At 41.8% G+C, this 12,598-nt stretch overlaps 2 protein-coding genes across 3 annotated transcripts in view; one reads left to right on the top strand and one right to left on the bottom strand.

The window, feature by feature from the left end:
• Positions 1-1,830, bottom strand: part of PEX3 (peroxisomal biogenesis factor 3) — a 21,031-nt gene extending 19,201 nt beyond the window's left edge. Inside the window, exon 1 of one of the 2 annotated variants that reach the window (XM_074862718.1) lies at positions 1,652-1,830. In XM_074862718.1, coding sequence (XP_074718819.1) covers positions 1,652-1,724 — 73 coding nt within the window. In that variant the 5' untranslated portion in view covers positions 1,725-1,830. The remainder of the gene's footprint in view (positions 1-1,651) is intronic. The other variant, XM_074862719.1, reaches the window with a different exon arrangement.
• Positions 1,783-12,598, top strand: ADAT2 (adenosine deaminase tRNA specific 2). Its single transcript, XM_074862721.1, has 6 exons — positions 1,783-1,918; positions 2,162-2,266; positions 9,568-9,718; positions 10,291-10,397; positions 12,083-12,155; positions 12,275-12,598. The coding sequence occupies exons 1-6, from the start codon at positions 1,859-1,861 to the stop codon at positions 12,313-12,315; spliced, it is 537 nt and encodes a 178-aa protein (XP_074718822.1). The 5' UTR covers positions 1,783-1,858; the 3' UTR covers positions 12,316-12,598.

The raw sequence follows: 12,598 nt of genomic DNA, 5'->3' as shown, positions 1-12,598 counted from the left end.
GCATACTTCAACCAGTCAGTAGCATTTTAGTGAAAGTGACACTGACCTGTATATAAACAGCACCAATTATAAGGAAAAAGCTGCAAATTCAGTGATATTAGGATGGCTGGAGAGTGCCGTTTATACATGATGAATTTAGGATTTCAGTCTATAAGGACTACCAAGAGCCACAAGCTCCCCAATATCTGCTTTCCCACTTGGACACTGATCCACATTTACTAGCTTATACTGGGACAACTGATGTTTTTACTATTCTCATTTGTCTGCCCACCACTCTCACAAAGGCAGTTGAAGGGGAGGGAGAACAGCTTGCAGGTTACAGGCTTGTATATTAAAGTAAATGGTGGTGGGCTGTAAGTGTGGTGGCTCAGAAACTGGTAAACAGTACATTCTGCTGTAATTGCAGAGTCAGAAAACCTGCAGGTGGAGAAGGGGTCCGACAAGTACTTCAGTAACCATCATCTAACTTACTATAGTGTATTAATTACCACTCTTTTGAAAAATGCAGAAGGAATTCATGCGAAAGGATGCAGAGGACACAACAACCAAGGCAAGTCAGAAGTATATACAATTCACCTTCACAGGAGACCTCACCTGAGTATGAGACAAACTGTACTGCAAAACCCCTGTAGCCCTCTGAATATTTGACTGTTCAGACACGTTCCAGTGGGTATAAAGACTTTCCTCAGCAACTCTGTAATATTTAATTTTGTGTCATCTGCATAAGATATAAGTACATCTGATAACTGAGCATGCAAAGGCATGGCTGTACCTTTTGAGGAGTATCTAATCTTCAGCTGCACAGATATGCACTTCATTATTAAACAGAGAGCGAGATCCAAGGTGTTCTTTTAAATCCAATACCAACTAAAAATAACCCTATAATAACTCAAGGAACAGAGGAGCCTACCAGACCATAACCACCCTACACGTTAGGCAAGAGCTTTAACGGAGAAAGAACAGCTTGAATAATTACTGTAAATCCTCCTCTCCACTAAAGTTTTGTGTCTGCATGGTTTGTATTTGACAATTCATCTCAATGCCCAAGTCATTTTTAAAACTGCAGGCTTTCAGCCTCCGTCCTAAAAATAATAATACAAACGTCACCCACATTTTGCGCGGTTAAATGCTGTTTCAGACCAATACAAAGACCTGCCGTAAGAACACCCAGGCAACTCGACTCCCTGTGTTTTAGGACTTTCAGAGACGACTCGCAGATTTTCCCCTCTGCGTAGGAGAAAAACCCCCTGCCGCCTGAGCTCTCCCAGAAGCGGTCAGCGGGTGCGTTTTGGTGTCACCAGAAAAGCGAAGGACTGCTTCAGGCCCCCGCGGAGCTCCCTGCGCAACAGCCCCCCGCCCACAGTGGCGGCACCGCCGGGCCCGCGGCACCGCCGGGCCCGTCCCGCCCGCGGCCGGTGCCGGTCCCGCCCAGGCGGCAGGGGCGGAGTGGCGGGCAGACAAGCTTTCCCACCAGCGGGGAACCCGCCTGGCCACCGGGGGCTCGTCGGGCTCAGCAGGCCGAGCACCGCCTCTGAGGGGGCCTCCCCGGCGGGAACCAGGAGCGGGAAGGCCCCATGGCCCCGAGGCCAGATCCGCGCCGAGCCCTATAATCGCCCCCCACCGCCCCGAGGCCCCGCTGCCGGGCACTCACCGCCGAGGAAGGTGCCGAGGACGAGGCATTTCTTCTTGTGCCGCTTGAGGAAACTCCAGAGGGACCGGAGCATCCTGCGCGCCCGGCCCGGCCCGGCCGCCCCTCGCCTCCCCGCGTCGGCGGAAGGGGCGGTGGTAGTGGCCCCACCCGCGGTGCCTCGCCGCCCGGCCCCCCGGAAACACCGCCCGCGCTCCGCCGGTGCCGGCCATGGAGAAGGAGGAGGAAGAGGCGGCGGCGGTGGCCTGGATGGACCAGGCCCTCGAAGTGGTCAGTGCGGGCGGTGGGCTCCCCCCAGCCGTGAGGGGGGCGGGCGGGCTCCGCTCCCCCGCGCGGGGAGAAGCCTTAGAGGAGGCCTGAGGGGAGCCCTGGGGCGGGCGGGTGGGCCGAGGCCTCCCTCGAGGCAGCGCCCAGCGGGCGGGAGAACGGCGGCTCGTTAAACCTGGCTCGTGCCTCCCGCCGGTAAGGTTGTCCTGCTGCTTGCGTCTGTCTGTCTGTCTGTCCGTCCTGCAGGCTAAAGAGGCGCTGGAGAAGGGGGAGGTTCCCGTCGGTTGCCTCCTGGTGTATGGCGGCGAGGTCATAGGGAGGGGCAGCAACGAGGTCAACGAGATGAAGGACGTGAGTTGGGGCGAGGGGGCTCCTCAGCGGAGGTGGGGGGTGGGGGGCGGCGGGCGGGTGAAGGGCCCCTCGGCAGCGGGTGAGGGGCCCCTGGCGGGCGGGCGGGCGGAAGGCCCTGCGCCGGGCTGCGGCGGCGCCCGCCCGCGACGGGGCGCGGTCAAGCGGCTTCGGCCCCCGGCCGGCGCCGTCGGGCCCCGGGAGGGCGGCGGGCGGTTTTCGGGAGAAAGCGAGCGGGTGCCGGGAGTAAGGGGATGGGAAGCAAAACGGGGCAGGTGGCAAAGTCACGGTGTGAAGTGGAGAGTGCCGTCCCTGGAAGGTGTTTGGGTTTCAGACGTGTTGTCTGAAGGCCTTTAAAGTCACCTGGGGGTTAAGAGTGAGAAAAGAGTGACCTGTGCAGCCTTTCTGTTGAAATTCTTTCCACAGAGACTCCAGAAACAGTTTACGTTGTTAGCGAGATAACATTTTCATGTTACATGATAAGGTTATCTGAAAAGTAGTGAACTGTAAATGGGAAATCCAACTCTGTGGCTTTTCTGGGAAAAAAATCCATACAAATAAAGGAACAAATAATTATCAGTCTCATTTTGGAAGAGATGGGGGAAGGAGTTGGGAAGTTGTGCAGAGTTACAGAATATGTAGAGTAACAAAATCTTGTGCCTAGTTTATGGAAAGTCTTCCTTTGACAAATTTTTTTTTTCCAAAAAATATTGCCTGTGAATTTTAGGCCTGACGCTTGCAACTTTAGCTGTCAAATTAGATCTTACATGTGCTGAGAGACCCATTAAAACCAACAGGGATTTTGTACAACTGGAAGTTTTGTATAAATGAATCTGATTCCAGGATATGGCTGTAATTTATATTAGATGCCTCATCTGAAAATATAATAAAAGATGAAAATGGGTCTTTTTAGCTAAAAAATGTAACAGTAAAGATGAATCATTATACTAATTTGTGCTACAGGACAATCCATAACGTATTAAGATAATTCTAATACAACTCAAGCCAGATGACAGAGAAGTGAGGTATCTCGAGTTACATCAGTGTAAACACTGTGGGGAAGCAGACACTTCTTAGGAAAATTGTGCCAGAGATACTAATTCTGTGTAAAAATCATGTATTAATAAACAGGCAGAACATAGCTGACGAGGCTGATAACAAAATCAGAATGAACTTAAAAATATTAGGAAAGCTTTCAGACTTTTTTGGTGTTAATATCAGGGTTGCCTGAAAGTTTGTACTTAAATCCAAGTAGCCTGCATTTTGAAAACAGTAAACTGTTAATATCTTTGAAAGCCAAGCCTTTTTTCAATTTCTGTTTAGCTCAAGTTTCAATTCTTTTGTGGCTTAATTTTCATAAATGCTTATATTATAGTGATTGGAAATGCTGGGTACTTAGTGCTTCTAAATTTTGGCTCAGATACTTAATTGCTCCATATAGTCTAAAAGAAAATGTAAGCTTGAAAGATGCACTTGGTGGGAAATGTGAATGCAGAAAATTGTTTTCAGCTTTTTCCTAACGATTTCTGGCATTATTTAGGAACAATCCGGGGGAAAAAACAACCCCTCTTGAACCATAGAGGCAGTTCCAGCAGACCTCATAAATTTGTCAAGGTCTATTTTAAAACTAATTTCTCGTCCTACCTCATATTGGAGGACTTTTCCAGAACATCATTCCTCAGATGGCTACAGAACATCTGATTTCCAGTTTTAAACTTTTTATGGTCCATTTATATCTCTCTGTTCTTGTGCCAGCATCGTCCGTTATTTTACATAGCTTGGATGTCATGATCATATTTCCTTTTGGCTTTTGTTTTTCCCTGTTTTCCCCAAGCCAGCTGTTTAATCTCCTCTCAGGAGACAGGCTTTCTTTCTGCGTTCGTTCTAATAATTCTTGTATACATCCATTCCAGCTTGGATTCATCTTTCTTGAATTCACTTAACCAAAAGTGTATACTGTATTCCAGATGGACTTTCTCTTGTGCTTTGTTTGATAACATTAATACTTCCTGTTCTCCCTGGAAGTAAGTCCACCTATCTTTTCTGGAGCTTCCTTGGTCTTTTATGCTGTTTTGTTATTCATTTGTTGTTTTGAGGGTTTTTTCCCATCTCTTAAGGCCATCCACCTCTTGAGTGACACTCCAACCCTGTCTCTTATGATGATGTATCTTATCACATGAAAGCCATCACATGGTTAGCTGTTTTCTGTGTTTCTCCAGTTAAGGCCAATGTCACAACTGAAAACATTTAAGCAAAATGATCTTTGAGCATCTTTAGTAATTAGTTCCCCCTGGACAAATATTTCCCCTTTCAATGCAACTTCTCTTCTTTGCTTGCTCACCTTACATTTCTGGTGCTATGCATTTTTTCCCAGGCTGACAAAAACGTCACTTGTTGCACTGTGCCAGATGCGGAGTAGAAGTCCAGAGAGGTGAGATTGGCATTTCTCATGCCTAGAAAAAACATTTGTCAAAGAAAGTTACTAGGTTAATTTAGTGTCAACTATCTTACTTAAATCCATGTTGTATTTTGTTTCCTTTTATACACTAGTCCTTATAGGATTGCTTTCAAAGTTTGTTATGTTGCCTTTTTTGCTGTTGAGAGTCTCCTAGATCTGTAGGTGTCAGGATTGTGTATCCTTCCTGTTTTTCATTATCATGAGTTTGTTTGCTCTGACAGGTTTCAGACATGATACTCTCCCCTGATATATTAGAAGCATTGCAGTGAGATTGGCAGCCTCACTCACAAGTTCTTTAGTATTTTTCTGATGGAGACGATCTATCAACTTAAGATTTTGCCCTTCATCCTTCTTCTATGCCCTAGGCAATTTCATAATTTTAAAGTCCTAATTCTGTATCTCATATGCTGTAATTTGTCCTTTCATATTCTTATTTTGCTTTTTGACCACCTTCTCCACATCACTTTTATTGAAAAGGTAAAATATTAATTTTGTTTTGGAGTAGTACTGTAATTACATTTGAGCTTCATCTCAAGGTCACTGTAGAAGTTCTAACTCCTTTTTCACGTGGTTTCTTTCAAGGTATTTTTACTTTTTATGTAATTTGTTTTGGAAGGTTGATGTTTGGTGATTCTTCCTTTAGCCTTTGCTTTCTGACCTCCAAGATGTAGCTTTATATTGGCTTTTTTCACTTCTTAAAAACTTTCTTCCTGCTTTTAAAAAATGATCATTTATCCAGTTAGATCTGCAGTCCTTCCCTACAAGTCTGCCATTGCTCAGGAGTCAACTTGTCACTTTGTGTCAAATCAATTCTGTCTTCTCCTGAAGTGAGTCCCTTCAACCTCTGGTCTAACTGACTGGAGTTAGGAGCAGGTAGTGTCTTCTTTATGCCCTTTTTCATTCTGTTCCTAAAGTGCTCATTTTGGCAAAAAGATTTATTGGCTGAAAGCTCTCCAATTTTTTTCAGTTTGTCTCCTGTCACCCTGCATACTTTGTTTCTGCCCCGCATGTCTATAGCAGCACACATTAATGTCAGAGATACTGTGCATACGCTGTGGAAGTTATTTGCAAAATTATTGATCGTCATCACATTCTTCTGGAAGAAGTTTCTGTTGGAAGAAGGGAGTTTATATACAGCTGTGTTTGTCTTATTTTATTTTTTTTTTAGGAGCATGGCTGTGGCATCAGCATTTCAAAATAGTTAGGCATGTCATTACTTGGATTCGTTGGGCAGTAGTGCAACAAATGTCTGTGTAAGACATTCATTTTCGACAGCCTGGCGGTACATTCACAAGCTTGTGCCAATGCTGTGTTCTCTCTGGCAGTTCTCACACTTGCTTGTTCACAGTCTTGCCTCAGACCAACCTGAAAATTTTCTTCTTTATAACACATGTGACCCTTCCCAACTAGAACCCTTTTTCTGGCATCTTTATTCCCATGTGTGATGCAATCATTCACTTCACACTAAAATGCTCTCTGTCTTAGGTCCTTTGTTGATACATGCAGACTTCTCCTCTTTGTTATCTCCTGTTGGGTCATTGTAGCATTTGTCTTTGCCCAGATCATCTTGCAAGTACAGTATGCGATAATTGAAAGTGAAGTATTGTTTGCACTCTTAAATTACTAATGAAGCTACAAGATAATATAGAACTTTGAGCTTTGGCCCCCTTTACTCTCACTTGTTAATTCTGGACCAAGATTTAGTAGGTAAGCTTTTCAGGGCAGTAATGATATCTTTATTTGCCTATAAAACATTTGCCCCAGTTTGGGGCACTATTTTAAGGCTTTGTCAAGGCTTTTTCCCCACAGATGTCAGCTTCAAATAATTTTTCCTTGGAACACCATTTACCACTCTTATCAATTCTTTTCTCCTTTCTACTCTTACCTGCTTTTGTTTTCTTGGCTTTAAAATAGTGTATAAGATTGGGCAAGTTAAAAAACAGTAAGGATTTATAGAAGCTTATGAACTGAGTCAGTGACTCAAAATGAAAATCATCATTTGTATGTTATTTTACACACAGCAAGTCAATAAAAAAGACTATCTAGTCATAGCTCAATACGAAATAGAGTCTTAACACGGACTAGAAAGTCAGTTTTTCCCCCATATCTTGTCTTTAAGAGGGACCTTTAGCAGATGCTTAAGGAAGGAGCTCAAGAAACAAGAAGAGAGTAGTGTAAACCTTTCCCTTGTGTATCCTTTCCATTTCTGCAAGTGAGTAGCTTAGGGACTTCCAGAGCCCAAGACTGTATCTGGATCATTGTCTCTGATAGCTGTCTGTGCACATATCCTCCATGAATTTGTCTAAACCTTTTTTGAACTAATTTATATTTTTGGCTTCCATAGCATCCTGAGGCAATGAGTTCCACAATTTAATTATGTGCTTTGTGAAAGAGTACTTCCTTTTGTTTGTTTTAAATCTGCTGCCTGATAATTTCATTGGGTGCCCACTTGTTACGAGAAATAATACATCACAATTTACTGTTTGCTTTTCCACATTTTTCTTGATTTTTATAAACATCTACCGTAGTTGTCTTAACTTGGAAAACTAATGACTGTATCTGGTGAGTTAAGAGCCATAGCCTAGTTAGTCTCTGTCCAGAGACTGTTCTGTAGCTCGGATAATGTTTTCTCACCCTGTGGTGAATTTGCCCTGATGTTCCCATGTCTTCATGAGGTGAGATGACCAAACCAGTATGTATTACTTAAGATGTGGATGCACTGGGATCTAGTAATATTCTGTATTAGTGTAATCTCTTTGGTGTAGCTGTCTTCTATTACCACAGAAGCTGGTATGATTTAGAGCATAGGTCGTCTTAACTACGCTCCCAAGACCAGCAGAGGCCTAAAAGCTACTCATGTACTCAGTATGAAGCAGTGTCATAGGTTAGAGGCATGTTTTCCTCCAGTAATGAAGGCTTATTGCTTATATGTTTTCAATTCATGCTCAGGAGTCAGAAAGCTAATATGGTATTCGTGTCTCTTCTGATCTGAGGGGCACAAAACTAGAATAGCCGCAACTTACACTTTTGAGTTATGGTAGCTGTAGTCGTTCTGAGGCATCATTCTGCTGGGGCGTTGTGCTTTGAGACTTCAGCTGACGTGATCTCATTTATTCAACTAGGGAGCCTTCATGGCAACATGTCACTAGTAGGTCTGGAGGAATCATGTCTGCAAATTGATTCAGATCCATGTTTTATACTGAGTGGGTTCATTATTATGTTAGTTCAGATCACAAGTGCACTCATGGCATAAATTTCTTGATTGTGTCTGCTTACCATGCTTTGGTTTGTGTCTCAGAGATGGCAAAGTGTCTTCCTTTCAGATGAAACTATACTGCACTCAGGTAAGATGAGTCCAGAAGGATGTACTCAGGGAGCATACCTAATGCACTCCAGCTATTGCTGGCAATATACTGTCCTACGGCTTAAGCTGGAGCTAGGCCAGCGTGAACTCCCTGAATTGGTGTGTAGTCCTCAGCACTGTTTTGCTCTACAGATAAACTCCTCTTGCACTGTGCTATTTGCTAATTTAGGCATAGGCAACGCAGATCTCTGTAGAAGTTTTAAAACATTTTTAAATAGAATTAAACTTGCCACTAAGTTACTTATACATGAGTCCTTTAGCATATATTGTAGAGCATCTCACAGTTATTACCACAGATCTTCACGGTACAAAAACATTAAGCCAGGTTCATGTGTTGAGAGGAAGTTATCTAAAGTCACATAAAGACATGTAGCAGAGGTACAAGTATAATTTGGATTGATTAAGTCTTAGTCTAATGCCTGTGTCAAAAACGTCTTTTCCTTCTTTTTAATCTATTCTGGAAACACTAACAGCCTTAATTTAAATAAGAATCAGGCTTTGTAACTGGAGAGTCCTTTCATAACTAGTACTTTGTGATATTTTGCTGTGACATTTGATTGGCAAAACACACTGCTGCAGACATTCCAGAGCGACACTGGGACATTATTGATTGTTTTTGTCTCTGCAATTAAAGTCACACTTCTTCTGTTCAGGTTTTTGTGTCACACCTGTTGCTGTGACCTCTGAGATACTCATCATTCAGTTGTCTTGGATTAAAAAAAGAGAAATCAATATTCTGTCTGTTTGTAATCAGGCATATGCTGCAATTCCTGCCTATTACTTGAGGGGCTTAATGTACATGTACCTATTCCCAGGCAGCATTAGACCTGATGCAAACCAAAAATACTGTGTCTACACAGTAGGACAAGCAGTTCCAGAAACATACTGAATTATTGCTTATTCACAATGTATTCATGCCATGCAGGCATGGTAACATTGTCAGAGGGAGGAGAAGGTACCAGCTAGGAGCGGTTTCTTAATAATTCCAGAGAAAGTAACGCAGCCTTCATTCTTGCTCTTGGAAGCACAGTGGGCTAAATCAGTTGTTTTAGTCAGTTTTGTGCGTCCCTTAAGCCTCAAGCAGAGCTTTCATGCCTTCTCTTACTATGCTGGCATGACAGAGAGAGGAGACTTCTGAGCAGACTCCTCTGTCTAGGAACAGGTAGAAGAAAAAACTGGTTTGCGTTTGTGGGTCTTGTGTGTGCTGCGTACGAGATGGAGGTTGAATGTGTTCTTTGCTGAGTATTTCTTCTGCAGTTTGGGCTGCATGAAATTTCTTCTGCAACTTGAACCAGCAAAGAGGTGTACTAAAAAGAGACTTCTCAAGAAAGCATTAGATTACTTCTTGAACAGAAGTGAAAATAATTGCATTATTAGTAAGTTAGATGTCAGGCCGTGGTGCCTTTGACTTGAAAGAATAATTTTATGATGTTACTGTGAATCAATGCAGACTTTAAGAAAATGTTTATTTTTATCTCCTAGGCTACACGACACGCAGAAATGGTGGCAATCGATCAGGTCCTTGACTGGTGCAAGCAACACAACAGAGATTATACAGAAGTGTTTGCACACTCGGTATTGTATGTAACTGTAGAGCCTTGTATCATGTGCGCAGCTGCCGTGCGCTTGATGAGTATCCTTTCATGCTTGTTCACGCTGGGAAACCATATGTCAAAATGTTACTTTTTTGGCAGTAAGCCCACAGAGAAGGGCTTGATACTGTCGGGCAAAGCCAAAAGGGATAACATCTTCTGGTTTGAGAGCCTGCACCCACCTGCATTTGCTGCATGGTAAATGGCGAGAGACTCAAGAATGAAACAGAAATTGCGCAATTGCGACAAACGACGACTTCTCTTAGGGATGTAAAAATACATTTTAGAGATATGTTATTATGTAAAGTGAGCTAATCTCAGTTCAGTGTTCAGTTCTGAATGTTGTAACAATCAGCAAACCATGGCTTTATGCCTCTGCTTTGGGATTCATGCTTCTCCTTTTCTGAGGAAGGCTGGCTGTGTGCATCTTCAGCAGTACATCTTGCATTACTCAGAAATAAGTTCTGATTTTACGAGGGAAGAATTGTAGTACAAACTAATTTAGTTTGAAAAGTACAAGCACATTTTAGTGAAATTTAATGACTACTTAAATCAGGCTACTGTACTTCCTGCTCGCTTTTCACTTTAGCTTAATACCTTAACTCGTTCACATAAATTCCACGGGTCGTATATGGCTGTCGAAATGAGCGATTTGGAGGCTGTGGCTCAGTTTTGAGCATCTCGTCTGATGATATGGTAGACACAGGAGAACCATTTGAAGTAAGCTATAAAATGTTTTCCTTTATTTTTCAGCTAGGGTTCTTGTACCTAGCTTTTTTACCATGCTTTGAGAATGTTACGCATCCAGTTTAAGAGGACTCAGATGAAAGATGATCAAAGTCAAGTAAACTTGACTTAACAAGAAAATAATGTAAGAAAAGTTAAGTCGTAAAAGAAAAAGCAATTGAGGAAAAGCCTGATGACAATCTTAAAATATTTAAAAGGATGCGTCAAAGAGGAAAGAATTATAGTTGTGGAACAAGGTAAGGAATAAATATATCTAAAAGATGTGTAATGCTTAGAACAGTAAGTGTATACTGCAGGAAGAGATGAGGGAAAAATTATTTTAAACTGCAGAATGTACAAACACATAATCAGTAAAGATCAAGTAACAGCAACTTACTAAGTTACTGGTTTTTAGCTGAGCTACTGGAAATTATTGTATTTTTGCTCCCAGTCTACCCCTATATGAGGTAAATGCATTAGCTTAGACTTACTTCATATAGTTCAAATCCCAAAATAAATACGGACTGCAAAAGTAACAGAGGGGATTTAGTGTAGATATTTTGAAACTTTCTGAACAGTAAGGATACTGAAGGACTAGAACAGAGTGTCTGGGGAGAATGAGGCATCTTTGTCATTTAAGAAAGGCTGGAAAAGCATTCAGTGGAGGTATAGTATACACAAATCTAGATCCTTTACAGCATTATACTAGTATACCTTTACATACATATAGATAGAGAGTATTTGTAGCATTATATTTATTACATTATACACAGTTGTAGAGGATCCTGCTTTATACAACGGTACTGATTAGGGTTCTTAGAGTTCTTTTCCACACAACATTTATGATTTAATGAATGTAAAAACCAAGTAATATATTTCAGCATTGTAAATAAGCACTAAAGGCTTAAGGCGCAGAAAGAATTTGTCTCGGCAAGATGATACTGTTTGACAGTCCAGTGTAAACATATTAAGCACCTTTCTGTCAGGGTGTTTGTGAGACTAGCATCTGAATTAATTTGTGTAGTTGGTACTGGAAGAGTGTTCATCTGCTGACATTTGCACGTGGTATTTAATTTTTCTATATGTTCAGAAGACAGAAAGGAGAAGATTCTTTCTTTGTTTCTTTAGGCAACTGCAGTGGGATGTATAGGTGTAATTCATTATTTTCTAGTGTGGATGGAGATTCATTCAGTGTTAGTGACATTTAAAGGTTTTGTCATTAATGTTCATGGCCTGGAAAAATATTTTGGAAGGACGGAAAAGGTCTGAGAGGTGACTGCTAGGAATAAAGAATCGGTGTGTGGGCAAATGTTTTCTGGTAGGGCTTTTATGTACAAATACCTTGGTGTATGTCTCTTACATTTCCAAGTGCTTGAGGGGTATATGAAGTAAGCTGGAAACACATTGATAAGAAAGAAATTGGAGATTGCATAAAAATGTTATGTAAGTTACTAAGAAAGTTTGTTTTGCCTAACTTTTAAGTTATTAGGGAAATTGTTTACTCTGCTAAGCCTCAACAAAGTATTTTTCAAAGGTAGTAGGTATTCAGCCTGAAATTTTCTGACCCCCAAATAGACAGTACAGTTGTTTAGAATTGTTCTGTACTTAAGGCATTATTGTGAAGCATGGCATGTGTTATTCTCGGATGTGCTCATGAACCATCATTCTAATTTGAACAGTGCGTTTCTGGCTATCGTGCCAAAGAAGCGGTGGAAATGTTAAAAGCTTTCTACAGACAAGAAAATCCCAATGGTAAGTTTCACATTAATGGATCCATTTTGATCCCAATCTAATTTAAAAGAATGCTGCCACTGGCATTACTGTAATGCAATTCTGATGTTTTTTTCTCCCTTTCTGTTTCTTCTTGGCAGCACCAAAATCAAAAGTACGAAAAAAGGACAATCGTCATTAGCCTGATGGGGGACAGAAACTTACCAAAAAATGATACATGAAGGTGTCTCCAGCTTCCTTCTTTTTTAAAATGTACAGTCCAGTTAAACTATGTCTAATGTTCTGTACAGTTTTTACTAATTGGATACTTACTACCTGTTCCTACGTTTCTATGTATGTGATTTCTGCTTATCGTACATGACCAAACAGAAGACTAAGTGGCTGTTTTTAGAAAAAGAAAAATGTATGGTTCAAGTTCAGTTGTTTACAGCCAGGTGGATCCATTAAAATGATGCCATTCTGTA

The sequence above is a fragment of the Strix uralensis genome, chromosome 3, assembly GCF_047716275.1.
Source record: "Strix uralensis isolate ZFMK-TIS-50842 chromosome 3, bStrUra1, whole genome shotgun sequence".
Lineage (NCBI taxonomy): Eukaryota > Metazoa > Chordata > Aves > Strigiformes > Strigidae > Strix > Strix uralensis.
Note: the sequence above shows the minus strand (reverse complement) of the source record. Positions and strands in the feature narration are given on the sequence as shown.

Bases quoted from the DNA above. Each gene is read 5' to 3' on its own strand.
- ADAT2 (XM_074862721.1), top strand. From the start codon at position 1,859: ATGGAGAAGGAGGAGGAAGAGGCGGCGGCGGTGGCCTGGATGGACCAG. The intron at 1,919-2,161 runs GTCAGTGCGGGC...TCCGTCCTGCAG, and splicing joins TGGACCAGGCCCTCGAAGTG to GCTAAAGAGGCGCTGGAGAA. The intron at 12,156-12,274 runs GTAAGTTTCACA...TCTTCTTGGCAG, and splicing joins CAGACAAGAAAATCCCAATG to CACCAAAATCAAAAGTACGA.